Source organism: Moschus berezovskii, chromosome 20, assembly GCF_049115385.1.
Source record: "Moschus berezovskii isolate FMDL1 chromosome 20, NW_MosBer_1.0, whole genome shotgun sequence".
Lineage (NCBI taxonomy): Eukaryota > Metazoa > Chordata > Mammalia > Artiodactyla > Moschidae > Moschus > Moschus berezovskii.
The window spans coordinates 55,441,651-55,460,241 of NC_142479.1; the positions used below are offsets into that span (position 1 = coordinate 55,441,651).

Below are 18,591 nucleotides of genomic sequence, written 5' to 3' on the forward strand. Positions count from 1 at the left end.
TTTTGTTTTTTGGCCACACTGTGTGACTTGAGGGATCCTTGTTCCTGGACCAGGGATTGAACACAGGTTCTTGGCATTGAAAGCGAGAAGTCCTAACACTGGACTGCCAGGGAATTTCCAGAATGAATTCACTTAAAAATTTATTTTATTTTTTATTGAGGTATAGTTGATGTACATTATGTAAGTTTCAGACAAACAGCATAGTGATTCACAAGCATAATTTTTAAGGGTTATACTCTATTTAGAGTTATAAAATATTGGCTATATTTCCTGTGCTATACAATATACCCTTGTAAGAATAAACTCACTTAAAAAATTTTTTTTTTTGGAATACGGTTAATTTACCATGTTGTGTTCATTTCAGGTGTACAGCAAAGTGAATCAGTCATACATATACCCACTGTTTTTTAGATTCTTTTCCCTATATAGTAGGCCCTTATTAGTTGTACCCTTGCCTGGAAAATCCCATGGATTGAGGAGCCTGGTAGGCTGCAGTCCATGGGGTCGTGAAGAGTCAGACAGGACTGAACGACTTCACTTTCACTTTTCACTTTCATGCATTGGAGAAGGAACTGGCAACCCATTCCAGTGTTCTTGCCTGGAGAATCCCAGGGACAGCGGAGCCTGGTGGGCTGCTGTCTATGGGGTCACACAGAGTCGGACACAACTGAATTGACTTAGCAGCAGCAGCAGCAGCAGCAGTGTGTATATGGCAATCCCAATCTCCCAATTTTTCCCTCCCTGCCGTGGGGTTATAGCAACTGCCATTGTACTGCCATTGTACTCACTTCTATACTGCGTTTGGTTCAGTGTCTTTCATGGGGAGAGAGAGGAAGACTCCACATGTATGTGTGTTTGGGCAATCAATTTATCAGTCACTATCAATGGTTTTTCCCGTGGTCATGTATGGATGTGAGAGTTGGACTGTGAAGAAAGCTGATCGCCGAAGAATCGATGCTTTTGAACTGTGGTGTTGGAGAAGACTCTTGAGAGTCCCTTATACTGCAAGGAGATCCAACCAGTCCATTCTAAAGGAGATCAATCCTGGGTGTTCATTGGAGGGACTGATGCTAAAGCTGAAACTGCAATACTTTGGCCACCTCATGCGACGAGCTGACTCACTGGAAAAGACTCTGATGCTGGGAAAGGTTGGGGGCGGGAGGAGAAGGGGACGATGGAGAATGAGATGGCTGGATGGCATCACCGACTCTGTGGACATGAGTTTGAGTGTACTCCGGGAGTTGGTGATGGACAGGGAGGCCTGGCGTGCTGTGATTCACGGGGTCGGGGAGAGTCGGACACGACTGAGCGACTGAACGGAACTGAACTGAACTGATGTACTTAATGTTCTCCTATGGCTTCACAAAGCATCCTTTGGTATTATAGGGTATATGTGTATTGCATAAAAAACTTTGACTTCTGAAAATTTGTACTTAATGGAATACACAGATAAAATCAATGTTTTGTTGTTACTGTTTACTATTGAGATGTGTGTTCAATAATTCCCCCCCAAATTAAAAAAGTTTTTCTAGTTTTCCTATAGTATTGTTACCACCACTACATATTATGGTTCTATAGCCTTTTTTCCCTCAGAGCTTTTAAAACAAAACAAACCCCATGTTTTCTCCCCCCCATCCAGTTAAATATTGGAGGAAAGCAGAACATAAACGTATACATATTTTGAAAGGCAAAGAGGCACAAAGAAAAGAATTCAGTGGAATAAGCCCCAGGTAGCCCTGCTCCAAGCTGGCAAGTTGAGTTTGTCGAATCAGGTGCAAGATTTTCCATCCCGTTCATGTAGGAACAGAGGAAGAGAAAGGGGAATGGGAAGAACATGGAGGGTACAGTGTTGATCCTTACGATCCTGGAAACATGGAGCTCTTGGAGGTGATGAGAACTACAGTAAGATGATAAAAGAACAGAGTTCAAAGATGCAGTAGTGTAATGTACCCTGAAGTTAAAAGCAAAAGGGTCTGACTCCCTCCCTTTTGATGAGAAGGCCATCAACAGGCACTTGGGGGTGCCTCCTGTTTCCTCATTCATCATGCAGAGTGGTGGGGTGTGGTTTAGTTGCTGCTGCTGTTTAGTTGTAAGTTGTGTCCAACTCTTTGCGACGCCATGGACAGTCACCCCCCAGACTCCTCTGTCCATGGCATTTCCCAGGCAAGAATACTGGAGAGGGTTGCCATTGTCCTTCTCCAGGGAATCTTCCAGACCCAGGGATCAAATCTGCGTCTCCTACTTGAGGTGGATTCTTTACCACTGAGCCACTTGGGAAGCCCCTCACCTCACCATAGGAAAGGGGACCTGAAGCAGAAGCTGGGAGACCTGAGCTTACTGACTTTGGGTTCACAGCGCAGCTGATATTTGCGGGACCAAGTTCTGAGAGGACTGAGGGTATTAGCATCTGGAAAACTGGGGATGGAGAAGTGGTTTTCACAGGAGAGGAGCCAGGTGGCTCTCTGGTGTCTCAGACTTTGGGGATCTATGCTTGACAGACTTGATGGTGACCACAGTCTCAGCTTTGGGGTTATAGCAACTGCCATTGTACTGTGTTTACGAATCAGGATCCTTGTATAGTTATCTCATTTGGTCATCACCTAAACCCAGTTAGAGCAATATTATCCAAGTTTACAGACGAGAAAGCTAAGGCCCAAGAGATTAAAGACACTCAGCTAGGTAGTGGAAGTATCAGTTTCTTCATTTGTAAAGTGAGTTAATGACAGAACCAGGCTCCATCGCCTGTTGATTTGTTACAGAATCGCTTGGAATAGTCAAGATCCGAGCAGTTGCAAAGCCCCGGGAATATAGGGGTCTCCTGTTAAGCCAATCTTGCCTTTTCCAGGGTTGAATTCAGGTTCATTTTTTTTTTTTTCCCAAGACTTCTAAAGCGCAGGCGCAGCGGGTGTTGGGGGGGGGCGAGGGGGGAGGAGACGCAAGGAGGTGGCGGCGCCCCCCTCCTCGGCTCCCCCTGCGCAGGCCACGGTCGCCCTCTGCCGACACAGGGCGGAAGCGCGTGGAGAGGGCATGTTTTCGTGCCTGAAAGCCGGCCAAGAAGCTCGCTGACCTATAGAGGGCGCCCGTCAGCGTGTTGAGTAACCCATTCAGCTGTCCCTTCCTCGAGCACTTCCTGTCTGATCTCTATGATCCATCCGGTTACGTCAAGAAAAGTTCCTGGAGCTTTCGATTTATCGTAAACAAAAGAGAGGAGCGCCGACCCGGAAGTTGAAACTGGAGCAGGGGCGGGAGTAGCTCGGAGGGCGGGCAGTGAGGGGCCCAGGTGGGAGTAGCTCCGAGGGCCAGCGGTGAGGGGCAGGGGGAAGCCGTAGCCATGGCGGTGGCTGTGGCCATGGCGGGAGTCGTACCCGGGACAGAGCTAGGCCCCGCAGAAGAACTCGCCAAACTCGAGTATTTGTCTTTGGTGTCAAAGGTTTGCACTGAGCTGGACAATCACTTGGGTATCAACGACAAGGATTTGGGTGAGTCTGAGGAGGTCCGTGCGGCCTCTGGGTTTGGGCTGGAGGAAAGCGGAAGGAGAAGGATTGATGGGCCGAGCGTATGTGTCTGTCTGTCACAGAGACTTGGCCCAGGGCACCTGCGGCCGTGGCCTCCTCTTGAGAATTCTCCAGGCCGAGCTGTTAGAACGCTTTTCCCAGAACTGTCAGTGAAACCCGGAGCGGCCGTCGCTGCTTGCTTCCCCCCCAGCCCCCCAGCTCCCCAGGCCCCCAGCCCCTCCATCCCCTGATAATTAAACAGCGTTAACTGCAACAACGCAGAGTCACATGATGATGATGGTGATGATGATGAGGTTTTTCATGGCAGCCACTTACTGAGTTCTCACTACGTGCCAGGTATTATGCTTAGTGTTTTACTTTGTCTTATTTGCTCTTCATACCATCCTGTAAGATAGTATTTTCTGTTTATAGATTACGAAAACAAGGCTCTGAGTAATTAAGTAACCCCCCTCAAGATCACATATCAAAATGTGAGGTGAGCCTGGTCTGGAATCCAAGTCTGTAACTTTAACCGTGCTCATAACCGTTCATGCTTACACTGTCTCTGAAGCACCAGTGTATAGTGTTTCTCAAACATTAGACGTCTTAGGACAAAATGCACATGGGGCGAATACAAACTGAGGAAATGGAAAAGACTTGGTCATGTATGGATGTGAGAGTTGGACTGTGAAGAAAGCTGATCGCCGAAGAATTGATGCTTTTGAACTGTGGTGCTGGAGAAGACTCTTGAGAGTCCCTTGGACTGCAAGGAGATCCAACCAGTCCATTCTAAAGGAGATCAATCCTGGGTGTTCATTGGAAGGACTGATGCTAAAACTGAAACTCCAATACTTTGGCCACCTCATGTGATGAGTTGACTCACTGGAAAAGACTCTGATGCTGGGAGGGATTGGGGACGACAGAGAATGAGATGGCTGGATGGCATCACCGACTCGATGGACATGAGTTTGAGTGAGCTCCGGGAGTTGGTGATGGACAGGGAGGCCTCGCATGCTGTGATTCATGGGGTCGCAAAGAGTCGGACATGACTGAGTGACTGAACTGAACTGAGGGCCCCGCAGCTCAGGCTGCAGGCAGGTGGAATCCCCGTGGAGGCAGAGGGATGGATAGGGTCTAGGGCATGGGTGGAGGAATTGACTTGATAGGCATAGGGATGCTTCATTTTAACCGGAAGGAGGGTAGAATGTGATTTTAAATGCAGATGGGTTTAGGGATAGGTGGTAGGGAGATGAGGGAGAGAGTTCCTTTTTGACAGTTCTGTTTTCTAAATGAAGATAAAGTCATCAGTTGGAGAGATGGAAGACACTGACCCATGCATGAGGAAGAGGGGTCAGGGAGGTTAGAAGTATGATCTAGGGTAAGATACATAGTTTCTCTGCAGCAGTTTTTCTTATCTGTGAAATAGGGATGATACTGTGTTCTTCACAGGGTGTATTTTAGTTCACTTTTCTCTTGCTTGTCATCAGGGTGTGCCTATCTTGTGTAATTTTTTGTCAGTTTACTCTTTTTTTGATAATGAGGAGATAGACTGGTCAGTTTGCTTTCTCTCTGGGTAATATGTTCCTTCATTCAGCAAATGTTCATTGAGCTGGGGGATTAGGAATACAGTAGAGTACAAGATAGATTCCCTCAATGGGCTTACATTGTTTCTCTCTCTCTTTTAAACTACAGAGTATTAATGCCTTAGCCCTTTTTAGAGGAAACAAAAAGTTCTTGAGACCAAAACTGCCCCACCTCCACCTTCATAGGCCACTTGCAAGTCCAGGTTGTCACCTGCTATAGATTGGAGGTTTCAGTGACCCCCCTCCTTGGGTTTGGTTAACTTATTAGAGCGGCTCACAGAACTCAGAGACACATTTTACTAACTGATTTATTATAAAAAGACGTAACAACTAAATGGAAGGTATGTAACAGAGAGGAGCTCCCATGCTCTCTGAGTGCCCCACTCTCCCTGAACCTCCATGCATTCACCAACCTGGAAACTCTCCAGACCCTCTCTGGGTGTTTATGGAGGCCTCATTGTATGAGCACTCATGCATTGTATAGGCACAGCTGATTAAATCATTGGCCATTGATGATGATGTTCAGTTGCTAAGTCATGTCCAATTCTTTGTGACCCCATGGACTGCAGCACGCCAGGCTTCCCCATCCTTCACTGTCTCCCAGAGTTTGCTCAAACGTGGATGAGTGATGCCATCCAACCATTGATGACTGAACTCCAGCCTCTCTCCCCTTCCAGAGATCAGGGTGGGGCTGAAAGTTCCAGCCCTCTAATCTCTTGATTGGTTTCCTGGACAACTAACCCTCATCCTAGTTACCTAGGGGCTTTCCTAAGGTTATCTCAAAAAAGTAAAAAAAAATAATAACTTATTCTCTGCATTTTGGAAATTCCAAGGGTTTAGGAGCTCCACGCCAGGGATATAAACCAAATATGTGTTTCTTCTTATAAGTCACAGTATCACACTGTTAAACACAGATTTATGGAACCAATAACATTAAAAATAGTAATATTGGAAAAGTGTGATTGCCAGAGTTGGTTTTAGTAACAAAAAAGTTAAATTGCCAGAGTTTGTTTTAATAACAGAAAGTTATATATTTATTTCTTGGGTGTTTTACTTGTTGACTTGATTTTTTTATTTTGACCTTGATGTATTATCATTTAAATCAGTGTTATTATTTTTCCTGTTTCCAACAATGAGCTTGTTTTTAATTACTGATTCATTTTTGATTGTTCAGTTATATGATGTCCTCATATAATTCTGAAAATTAAAAATAAATCCTCATAATGACAGCTACAGTGTGAATGCTGGTGACTGCTTTAGTTGGCTCGTTTGAGCGTTGTATGACTAGCACCATGTGATTTAGTTCTCTGTCCACATTCTCTAAGGAATTTGGGCTCTGAAATCAGATTTCTGGATTCCAGTTCTGGTTCCACCAATTATTTTTGGGTAGGCCATTGTCTCAAACCCTCAGCCTCCTCATCTGTGAAACAGGGACAATAGTACTACCTACCTATAAGGGTGGTTGTGAGAACCATGGGGGTAACCATGTGAAGCACTTAGCATAGTGCCTGGAATGTAGTAATTGCTTGAGAAGTCTTAACCATTGGCACTGTTGTTGTTAACTTGTTATTAAATAAAAACCTGATGGCATCAGACTTTCACTTAACATCATAAAAAAGGTAAAGGCAAATTTCAGCATGGAAATGGTATGTGGTACTAGTTTATAAGTTTGTTATCCAGATCTTCCATGTTATCATCATTATTTTTTAGGATTAAAATCCAATGAAGGGAATTGCCTGGTGGTCCAGTGGTTAGGGCTGCATACTTTCCTTGCCTAGAACCTGGGTTCAATCCCTGATTGGGGAACTAAGATCTTGAAAGCCATATGGCATGACCAAAAAAAAAAAGTCCAACTGAAATCTTTAGAAGTTGAGGCTATTTTCTCAGTCTATCATGAAGTGGACTTTTCTCTTGCAAGTCTTTTAATTAATAAATAGTTCTAATATTGGACATTTTGAGAACTAGGCAGGTTTGTGAAATTTGGGGGCGGGGAGCAAGTGAGTCTTTCACCAACTTGGATATTGTAGCACCCAGCGGCTGCCTGGACCTCATATATATTATAGATCGTGTGTGTCCTTTCAGAAACTGTAGAAGGCTTCCTGTTGTGTCCATGTGTGCATGCCTGTGCACATGTGGTCGGCTCATGACCTTGGACAGGCTTGCCTCTAGAATCTGTATGGTGGAATAAATACCTAGTAGTTTGAGGAAGAGTACAGTGTGACAAGGAGGTCTTCCCCTCTCAAATACACTCAAAGGCCTGGTGATCCATGTCTTCTTTTTATTTATGAAGATTATACATGGATAATCTTGATAATCTAAATTCTTTCTCTACTCTTATGAATGGTGCTTTTCGGTTTTTATGAAGACTGAAGGCTGTTGGATAACCAAACTGGTTTTATTTTTAACATACTTGAAACTGATTTCTTCTTCAAGTCTCCATTCTCCTGGTTTTAATCCCTTTTCTCATTTGCAGCTGAATTTGTGATCAGCCTTGCTGAGAAAAATACCACCTTTGATACTTTCAAGGCTTCGCTGGTCAAAAATGGTGCAGAATTCACGGTATGTGTACATAGAGACCCCTGTTTTGTTTTAATATCACTGTTGGATTTTGATAGTACATGCCAATAAAGTGAACCATTAAGTATGTGATGTTTTCATGCCACTAAGCAGTGGTGATATAACTGAATTGCCTGTGATACCTTTCTAGGAAAATGGGGCAGAATTTCCATTATTAAGTCTTTATGGGTGCTTCCATTCTTGTTCTGTGAATCAGGAAGTCAAAAATAACAGTCTGGGTGTGAAAGGTAGTTCTAAACCATGGGAAATAAAATAGTTGAAGGGAACTAAGTTACATCCCTGCAGAGTCATAAATATCAGTTTTCTCTGAGGCTGCATTAGTAGGTTCAGGCCACATCAGGTTAACACTCGGCTTTATTTGTCCCAGTTAAATACAGGTGCATTACCACTCTTTCTAAGGGACACCCTTTTTCTTAGTGTTTTTAAGCAGTGATCCAAGGGCTGATAATCTTTGTTCTGTTTCTTTTCAAAGGATTCACTCATTAGTAACTTGCTGCGTCTCATACAAACCATGCGGCCTCCAGCAAAGCCTTCTACTAGCAAAGGTAAGCAGAGCTTCTAGCCAAGCTTCGTCTCCAGTATGGTTTAGGTTGTGAGCATCTGTAAATTGCATTTGTTTACCTTGCTGCAGCTGCTGAACAAGTAGATTAAAGTAATAAGACATAACCAATCAAATGCATACTGAATCACACTCCCCATCCCAGTGCCAGTATAGTTGTTGAGGGTTTTGTAATCAGTTTTTTTTTTAGGACGTCGAATTATGTTTATAGTAATGTATAAGAGTAATATGTAGAAAAACGTTTTTAGTTTGATGCAAATCTAATGTTGAAGTTCTTTTGTTAATCACTAAGAATATTAATTATGTCTTTTTTGTTTTACCCTTTCATGCTTTTAATGAATTAAGATCCAGTGGTTAAGCCCAAAACTGAAAAAGAAAAGCTGAAGGAACTCTTCCCAGTCCTTTGCCAGCCAGACAACCCTTCTGTTCGGGTACTGATACCATTTTGAGCTTGTCTACTGCAGCTACATGTCCCCCCACCTCACCCCTTTTCTCTGTCTCATTAGTTATTAATTTTAAGTTTGCCTTCATTATAGCATATTAGTATTTTTCAGAGAAGAGTGTCTGGCCACTCCCTGAGCACGTACTGTGTGTAGAGTAGTGTTAAAGGGTTTAGAGAATGATATTCCAGTGAAATGAGATTGGGAATTGTGGGAAGAATGATTAAGGGATATGGAATAGGTATGAAATAACTTAAAGTTCTGAAACAACTGCCTGTTGTGCAAAATTAGATTTTTTTCTTTGTTACATATTGTGTGTATGTGTTCAATCATGTCTGACTCTTCTACCCCATGGACTGTAACCCACCAGACTCCTTTATCCATGGAATTTTCCAGGCAAGAATACTAGAGTGACTTGCCTACTCCAGGGGATCTTCCCTGACCCAGGGATCAAACCTGCATCTCCTGAATTGGCAGGCAGGTTCAAAGTGTTTTGATTTTTTAATTTCACTAGTACCTACTGTATGCCAAGCTGTTATATAACTATCAGGGTACAGTGGTGAACAAAACAGACTAGAGTGTCTGCCCTCTTGGACATTGCATCCTGGTACTGGGGCAGGGAATGAACATGTAAACTTCTCTAGTGGGGAGGAGACAGGCAATACCCAAGTAAGTAGATGATATAGCTGATAGCGATGAGAACTATGGAGAAAAATAAAGAGGTGAAAGAGGGAAGGGAGTGTAGAGGGAGACTGCTGTGTAAAAACTTTGACGTCTATTTTCTGTTCATAATCACCATTTGCATGCTTTCATGGGAGGGGTGGTACCTAATTGCCACCATAAGGCTTGTATTAAGGACAAAGGGGATTTGCCAAGTGTGGAAATGACTTCCAGAAGCCTTTGCTCATTCCTTATCCTTCTGTCTCAAATTGTGTTGGAAATCTCTGCCCCCTCTGCTTCCCTCACATTAGTGGTCAGAACTGTAGGGACCGTTAGATTTGCAGATGACCCTGAAGTACAGATTCTTGAGAGTGGACTTTTCTTGTCCCCTTTTCTCCTGACGTGGCTGCCTCTGTCTCTCTAGACCATGCTGGACGAGGATGACGTGAAAGTCGCTGTGGATGTCCTGAAAGAACTGGAGGCCTTGATGCCCAGTGCAGCAGGCCAGGAGAAGCACAGAGACACCGAGCACCGGTTTGTCCCTAGCGCCCGATCCTTTGCAAGTTTGGGATATAGTGATAGTTGAATTGTGGACCAGCCAAGCAAAACTCTGGGCGAGTTTACAGAATCTAGACTGGCCATGTACCGTACTGGTGGATCTATTTTCATTCCTCCCTGGTGAGAGTGTTCAGGCAGCAAGTGCTGAGATGTTCAGAAGATAGAAATCTGGGTTGAAAGAGGGCTGAATACATTTGTGGTTTCCTCTGTTATTGGCCTGCAGGGATGTCAGTCACAGTTACTGAAACTCCAGTTCAGCATTTAGTGGGTACCGTCCATATGCATGGCACTGTGTTAGGTGCTTGGGAAGGTGAGGATGGAATTGGGATGGTTTTGTTTTTCAAACAAGTATTTGTTGCTAGGGACAAGGCCAAGAAGAAGAAGCGCAGCCGGAGCCGAGAGCGGGAGCGAGACCGTGACCGTGAGCGAGACCGTGATCGAGACCATAAGCGGAGACACCGGTCCCGCTCTCGATCACGTTCCCGGACCCGGGACAGGAATAAGGGGAAGTCTAGATACCGGTCCAGGAGCAGAAGTCAGAGTCCCCCCAGAGATCGGAAAGACCGAGACAAGCATGGGGAGCGGAATCTGGACAGATGGCGGGATAAGCACGTGGACCGCCCTCCCCCAGAAGAACCCGCCATCGGGGACATTTACAACGGCAAGGTTACCAGCATCATGCAGTTTGGATGTTTTGTGCAGCTGGAGGGGCTGAGGTAATGACACCAGCAAAGGGCAGAATTGCTTTTATCACTGGGGATTTTCATATTTTAAAAAGTGACTGTGTCAGGCTGTTAGAAGCTGACCTTTTATTTGAAATGTCATAGAGCCATTTATTCCTTCCTCTGACTTCAGGAGATCTGCCCTTTAGCTAGTTGACACAGATGAGAATTTGTTGCCCCCCACCTCCACCCTAACCCCCAACTTTTTCCTTGGGAAGGTTGTAATTCTAGTTTATTGTTTGGCCAGTTTCTTGGAAATTTGCTCTTGAGTTTAAGACGCATTTCTCTTAGTTCACTTACAACAAGGGTGGAAAATGGTTGGGGGAAAGGTATTTTAGGCATCTTCCTGATGTGTCTGACTCCCTCAGAAAGCGGTGGGAAGGCCTGGTGCACATCTCTGAGCTCCGGCGGGAAGGCCGTGTGGCCAATGTGGCTGATGTGGTGAGCAAAGGCCAAAGGGTCAAGGTCAAAGTGCTGTCCTTCACTGGGACCAAAACCAGCTTGAGCATGAAGGTAGGTGAGATATGCAGCTGGTTTCCACATCCGATGGTCAAGGAGGCATAAGAGAAGGGCACGTAAACGCTCTCCCTTGTTTTTGTGCCTTAGGATGTGGATCAAGAGACTGGAGAAGATCTAAACCCAAATCGACGGCGGAATCTTGTCGGGGAGACCAACGAGGAGACCTCTATGAGGAATCCGGACAGGCCCACCCACCTGTCTCTCGTCAGTGCCCCTGAAGTAGAGGATGACTCATTAGAGCGCAAGCGCCTTACCCGCATCTCTGACCCAGAGAAGTGGGAGATCAAGCAGGTTGGGGCCCTTGCTTTTATGGCCACAGTCATTCAGGGTGTAGCACGATGGTTATGAGTGTGGACCCTGGGCTTCAGACCACTCAGCCAAGTTATACTACCTCTTTGTGCCTCAGAGCCGCCATCTGTAAAACAGGGCTAGTGTTGGTATTGTGGGGATTAAATGAGTTAGTAGAAGTGACGTTCTTAGATTAGTGCCTGCATGTGGTAAGTGCTGTTTGAATGATCGTTCATGTTTTCATCGTTTGTCGGTAAACATCAAAACCCTAGTGTGCCAGGCCACTGTGCGAAAACAAGGGCTGTGAGGATAAAATGTATCATGGTTCCTACCCTTGAGGAACTCCAAGTCCAGTGGAGGAGACAAATTGAAGCAGATAACTGGGAACGTTTACCTTCTACATAATATCGAATGTACAGAGTGCTATGGAGTCAGGGAGCAGATAACATGTCCTGGGAATGCGACTCTTGAGCTGTGCTTTTGGGCACGATGTTGTGCCCCCAGGGGTGGGATATATGGTGTTTGAGGCCCTGCAGTCTGGGGTCAGCAGAGGAAGAAACCTTGGTTTCCTACATGAAGTCTTTGTATAAAGTTAAAAGAAGAGTGTTGATGTAGCAGGCAACAAATGTTTCCTTTTATCCTTTGGCTAGATGATTGCTGCCAATGTCCTTTCCAAAGAAGAGTTCCCAGACTTCGATGAAGAGACTGGCATTCTCCCTAAAGTGGATGATGAAGAAGGTAACCAGCCGCTTAGATGGAGCCGGATGATGGATTGGGAGGACAGTTGGCAAGCTCAGTCATGGATGGGGTTTATTTGTAGTTTAAACCAGTGGTTAAACTCATCTGTTTCTTGGGTCTTGCAGCTCTTCTCTCAAAGAACAAGGGTCCTTTCACTGTGGAGGCAAAAAACCCCTTATTTTTCTGATAAATGTTTATTGCTATACTTGTTGCTTATGATCAGTTCTTAGGATATAGGGTGCTTACAATCAGTTTTTAAGATACAAGAAGTTCTAGTATTTTGGGGAGTGAATTTGATCTCATATTTTTAGTAATTGTTCTCTAAACCTTGGATCCACCTAGATTACCTCTGAGTTGCTATGGAAACAATTTTTAAGCTTAGCTCATTGGCAGTTTTATTTTTAAATTTGTGAAATAAATTCCTTAATGACGTGTATATGGTTTATATAACAATAACAAATGAAACCTGTGTACCCACCACCCAATTCAGTTTAGTCGCTCAGTCATGTCCGACTCTGCGACCCCATGAACCGCAGCACGCCAGGCTTCCCTGTCCATCACCAACTCCCAGAGTTTACCCAGACTCATGTCCATCGAGTCGGTGATGCCATCCAGCCATCTCATCTCATCCTCTTCTCCTCCCGCCCTCAATCTTTCCCAGCATCATGGTCTTTTCAAATGAGTCAGTTCTTCGCATCAGGTGGCCAAAGTATTGGAGTGTCAGCTTCAATATCAGTCCTTCCAATGAACACCGAGGATTAATCTCCTTTAGAATGGACTGGTTGGATCTCCTTGCAGTCCAAGGGATTCTCAAGAGTCTTCTCCAACACCACAGTTCAAAAGCATCAATTCTTCTGTGCTCAGCTTTCTCTATAGTCCAACTTTCACATCCATACATGACTACTGGAAAAACCATAGCCTTGACTAGACAGACCTTTGTTGACAAAGTAATGTCTCTGCTTTTTAATACGCTGTCTAGGTTGGTCATAACTTTCCTTCCAAGGAGTAAGCGTCTTTTAAGTTCATGGCTGCAGTCACCATCTGCAGTGATTTTGGAGTCCCAAAAAATAAAGTCTGTCACTGTTTCCACTGTTTCCCCATCTGTTTGCCATGAAGTGATGGGAAGAGATGCCATGATCTTAGTTTTCTGAATGTTGAGCTTCAGGCCAACTTTTTCACTCTCCTCTTTTACTTTCATCAAGAGGCTTTTTAGTTCTTCTTCACTTTCTGCCATAAGAGTAGAACTTTTATCAGCACCTTTGAAGCCCTTACATGCTTGCTCTGATTAGACCTTTCTCTTTCCTCTTCTGGATAATCACCATCTGGAATTTTACCTTATTTCTTTGTTTTCTTTAGTATCTTACCACCTGTCTATCCCTGAACACTATATTGTTTAGTTTGTTTTTGAAATTCCTATTTTTTCTTGAGTCATCGTTTTTCTTTCAGTATATATCTGTGTTGATTTTTATAGTTAAATTTCGTTCGTTTTCACTGCAGTAGAGTTTTTCTGTGTATAAATTTGCCATAATTTATTCATTTTACTTTTGATGGGCATATGGGCTGTTTTCTGGGGGGTTTTTGTTTGCCTTTATGAAAAATTCTATTGTGAAATTCCTGTACTTGTCTCTTAATGCGCGTGTGCAAGACTGTCTCTTTTTCCTGAATACGTAGGAGGAGAATTACTAGGTAGCAGGACATGGGTGTATTCAACTTTACCAGGCAGTCCCCATTGTTTCCTAAAGTTTTTGTACCAGTTTACGCTACAACTATAAGTGTGAGTGAGTTTCTGTTGCTCTGCATCCTTGCCAACATTTGATGTTATTCAGCTAAATGTCCCCCCCGCCAATCTGTTGTAGGCTAAGAGTTGTTATTCCACATAAAGTTGAATGGCAAATGCTTTAGTACCATTTAGAATATCAGACAACAATTTTCCACAGGCTTAACTTATTTTGAAAGAAGCTCTGATCCATTCTTAGGCTGGAGCACAAATGCCTTCGAAAATGGCTGGTGGGCAGGGTAGACAGTCACCCACATTAGAGTTTTGACCTTGGGAGGTATCTTTGATAAAGATTGCTGGTGCCTGTGGATATTAATGGTTTATGTGAGAACGATTGGTCATTTACGCCTTTTGTTTCTGGCTAATTCTTCTTTTGGGGGATTTCCAGATGAGGACCTTGAGATTGAGCTGGTTGAGGAAGAGCCTCCATTCCTGAGAGGGCACACCAAGCAAAGCATGGACATGAGCCCGATCAAAATCGTTAAGGTGAGAAACGCTGGGACTCTAACCTGGATGTGTCAAGTGAACTTTTTTCCTAAAGTAATGATTCAGTTTTTCAGAGCAGGTTACTAGATCTGAGTAAGCAGAACTGAGGCCACAGGAGGCAGTAGTGACTGTTGGTTGGGGTCTAGAATGTTTTTGTTATAGAGGAAGATTGACTTGACTTTGTTGTTTTTGCCTTTTAAATTCTTACAGTCTCATTTTAGTGTGTTTTGGGAGGAAGCAGACATAGATATGAGTGCTGAATCTATCATCACTGCCTTTGTCCAGGTTTTAGGGCTTGAGTCATCACCTTACAGGTTCAAGTGCAATTGTTAATGGATCACTTGACCAATTGGGGTTCCCAGGAGAAAACTATAGCACTAGATGCTGTGCAGGGTGGAGCTGTGAAGAGAATTCATGGAATCATTATAATAAAATTTGGGGTTTGGAAGAAGGTATCTTAAAGGCCCAACTGTTGCTTATAATCCAACCATATATCCTCTGCAGTTCACCTCACATGGTCTTCTCACATCTGCTTGACAGTGTTGGTGACAGGGAATTCACCAGCTCTTGAGGAGACCCACTGCATCCCCAGATGGATCTGATCAGTAGACTTCTTTAGATAGAACTAAATATGTCTTATTGAGGCATCTACATTGGTCTTAATTTTAGTTCTCAGGATCATACACAAGTATACGGCTTTTCTCTTGGGGTTCTCATCTTCAAGCCAAAAATCCCCAATTCTTTCAATGATTTATCACTGTCCTTGTTCATGTGCTTTGAATTTGGTACAGTTGATCCAATCATGAAGTCTAATATGTTGATAGGAAGTTTCTTCTGGGTGAGTCTCTTTTTTAGATTTGAGTGGCTTAACTGCATTTTATTTCCTGGATATTCAGTGCATGCTGAGATCCCTGTCTGCTGTTGCCTTGTCCTCTGTTGCACTAGAATCCAGATGGCTCCCTCTCCCAAGCAGCAATGATGCAGAGTGCCTTGGCCAAAGAAAGGCGGGAACTTAAGCAAGCACAGCGGGAAGCTGAGATGGATTCAATTCCCATGGGACTCAACAAACATTGGGTTGATCCTCTGCCTGATGGTAGGACTCTGGGGGTGGGTGGGTATGTGGACTTAAAGAAAAAAATCTGAACCTTCAAATATACAGGGAGAGGGCACTGCCATCACGTAACTGAAGATTTAGCCTTGACTTCGGTGATTGAGTTTTTCCCTTCAGTTAGAGCATGTTTTTGTTTGTTTTTGTTTTTTAAATGTTTTCATAACTGTGGTCAAATCATTAGACTGGCTGTTTTCTTTTGAATAACTTAAAAAAATTTTATCCTAAAGATAATATATATTCATATAATTCTTTGTGTAGTAAATATTAACTGATTGTTGGATATAGTCATAACAAATGCTGTTTGTGTTAAGTACGTGGGGATACAGCTGTGAAGAAGACAGACATGGTTCCTGCTCTTATGAGGTTTACAGTTTGGTGGGGAAGATGGATATTAACCAGATAATTACCAAATAACTAATGAATTAAATCACGAACCAGAGCTAGATGAGAAGTAGATGTGGTTGGCTGTTGTGGGTCACGTCCCTGGGAAAACGAAGGCCTGAAGGATAAATGGGACTCAGTCTGTCCATGGGGATGGTGTGGGGTTGAGGAGTATGTTCCAGGCTGAGGAGTAGCCTGTGCTGAGGCTGTGATGTCGGAAAGAAAACCTGTGTGACTGTAACGGAGCGATGGGTGGAGTTCTCGGGGGCAGGGGTGAGATGTGGCCGCCAGGATTTTGTAGATGGCATTAGGAATTGGGGCTCAGTCCTGGCGTTCACTGGGAAATGATGCAGAGTTCTAAGCTGGGGAGTGGCAAGATCAGAATGGAATTTCAAAAGGATTATTGAGGGTGCCCTGCAGAATGGATTGGATGGGTTAATGGTAAACACATGTGGTGAATTCAGAGGCTTTTATAATAGTTCAGAGGAGAGACGATGGCTTAAAGACAGGATGCAGAGAGGAGGAATGTACTGGAGAAATGTGATCTGCTGAGGGTTGGGAAGGGACAGTGAGGTTGATAAGAAGTTGCCTGTTTTCCTTCGCAGCGGAAGGCAGGCAGATTGCTGCCAACATGAGGGGTATTGGAATGATGCCCAATGACATTCCCGAGTGGAAGAAGCATGCCTTTGGGGGCAACAAAGCTTCATATGGAAAAAAGACCCAGATGTCAATCATTGAACAAAGGGAGAGCCTGCCCATCTACAAGCTGAAGGAGCAGCTGGTCCAGGTGAGAAGCTCTTTATGACGTGTTGGTGGGGAAATCAGGGTGTTTTCTAAAAATGACATGTCTTAATTGAAATCAGTGCATTTGAAGTGGCTTTTCTGAAGGGAATAGGAAAAAAAACATTTCCAGCTACTTAAAAAAGACACATATATATTAGTCTACATATTTTTTCTATGAGGAAATATATCTATTTGAACTGGGGATCCCTGGAGCAATTACAAGTGGGCAGAGTATTGTGTTGAGTAAGAAAAATGGGGATGCTTGACTTCCCATTGAGGCAAGTCTTTGCTTCAGATACTTATTTCCATTTTCTTGTGATCTAAGATCATGAAACCTTCCTGAGGCAGCATACTTTATTAGTTTCCAGCAAATCCTTTCAATGATCTCTTATACAAGCAAGTACAAATATATGTATGTACATATACCCATAGGTATCATACGTTTTATGTGAACAATGTGTGTTTCTAGATGGTAGCGTATTACATATACTGTTCTGTATTTTGCTTTCTCCCCATCAGTGACACAGCTCAGCATTGTTGCCTAATTTTTTTTTAGTGCTTTGTTATATGGGTGTACTGTGGCTTATTTAACTAGTCCTATGTTAATAGACACGTAGGTTGATGGGAATCCTTTGCTGTTATAAACAGTGTGGAAATCAAGTGACTTTAGGGGGTAAGGTACTGGAGATTTGAGAATGACAGTAGAAAGGAACTCTGTATTTAGCTTTTTTATTTGCTACTGAATTCTTTAATCATGTGCATATAATACTTGAAAAAACATACATATATGTATATAAAATATCAGGGTGAGCTGGATAATTTATGCTTTTAGCATCATTGTATTTTTATGAGTTTAAGGAAAACAATACGTTTTTAAATAATTAAGTCAGTTTAAAGAAAAAAAGAATACTCATGGAATTCTCTGGTGGTCCAGTGGTTAGGATTTCATGCTTTCACTTCAGGGGGCCCAAGTTTTATCCCTGGTTGGGGAACTGAGATCCTGCATGCTTCTTGGAGCATCCAAAAATGTAAATAAATTAAAAAGTTTAAAGTTTTTAATTTGTTATGCGTGCGTGTGTTCTCAGTCGCTAAGTCATGTCCGACTCTTTTGTAATCTCATGGACTGCAGCCTTCCAGGCTCTACTGTCTGTTGGATTTCCCAGGCAAGAATACTGGAGTGGGTTGCCATTCCCTTCTGCAGGAGATTTTCCTGACCCAGGGATCAAACCACATCTCCTGCATTGGCAGGCAGATTCTATACCATTGAGCCATCTGGGAAAGTGTTGAAAGTGAAAGTGTTAGTCATGTCCGACTCTTTGTGACCCCATGGACTGTAGCCTACCAGGCTCCTTTGTCCATGGGATTTTCCAGGCAAGAATACCGGAGTGGGTAGCCATTCCCTTCTCCAGGGGATCTTCCTGACCCACATCTCCTGCATTGCAGGCAGATTCTTTACCTACTAAGTTGAAAAAGAACATCACTCACAGACAATCAGTATTAATATTTTTTTCTATGCATACTTAAAAATTTAAACCCTGGTTGTCATCTTACATATGTGCACCACTGTTTCCCCTTTTTTCCTTTAATATTAGAACTTAATCAATCATTTTACTCCTGAGTAATGTGTGGGAGATTTTAATGACCTTCCTTACATTTGGTTGCTTTCAGGCTGTCCATGACAACCAGATCCTGATTGTTATTGGAGAGACCGGGTCTGGGAAGACCACGCAGATCACCCAGTACCTGGCGGAGGCGGGTTACACTTCCAGGGGCAAGATTGGATGTACCCAGCCTAGAAGAGTAGCGGCCATGTCTGTGGCCAAAAGAGTGTCAGAGGAGTTCGGTTGTTGCTTAGGCCAAGAGGTGAGTGGGTGATGATGCTCTTCTGGGAATAATACTACCTTTTTTCAGGTTT

The 18,591-nt window shown here is 43.5% G+C and overlaps 1 protein-coding gene across 2 annotated transcripts in view; it reads left to right on the forward strand.

The window, feature by feature from the left end:
• Positions 1-3,211: 3,211 nt before the first annotated feature.
• DHX8 (DEAH-box helicase 8) overlaps positions 3,212-18,591 on the forward strand; it is a 30,550-nt gene continuing 15,170 nt past the window's right edge. For both annotated transcript variants that reach the window (XR_016035544.1, XM_055407979.2), the window contains exons 1-13: positions 3,212-3,479; positions 7,551-7,636; positions 8,127-8,199; positions 8,559-8,644; positions 9,738-9,847; positions 10,234-10,587; positions 10,962-11,106; positions 11,200-11,403; positions 12,051-12,138; positions 14,304-14,401; positions 15,347-15,494; positions 16,499-16,680; positions 18,345-18,539. Coding sequence is in view for 1 of the 2 variants with exons in the window: in XM_055407979.2 (XP_055263954.1) it covers positions 3,332-3,479; positions 7,551-7,636; positions 8,127-8,199; positions 8,559-8,644; positions 9,738-9,847; positions 10,234-10,587; positions 10,962-11,106; positions 11,200-11,403; positions 12,051-12,138; positions 14,304-14,401; positions 15,347-15,494; positions 16,499-16,680; positions 18,345-18,539 (1,917 nt within the window). In the remaining variant the exon portion in view is untranslated. The remainder of the gene's footprint in view (positions 3,480-7,550; positions 7,637-8,126; positions 8,200-8,558; positions 8,645-9,737; positions 9,848-10,233; positions 10,588-10,961; positions 11,107-11,199; positions 11,404-12,050; positions 12,139-14,303; positions 14,402-15,346; positions 15,495-16,498; positions 16,681-18,344; positions 18,540-18,591) is intronic.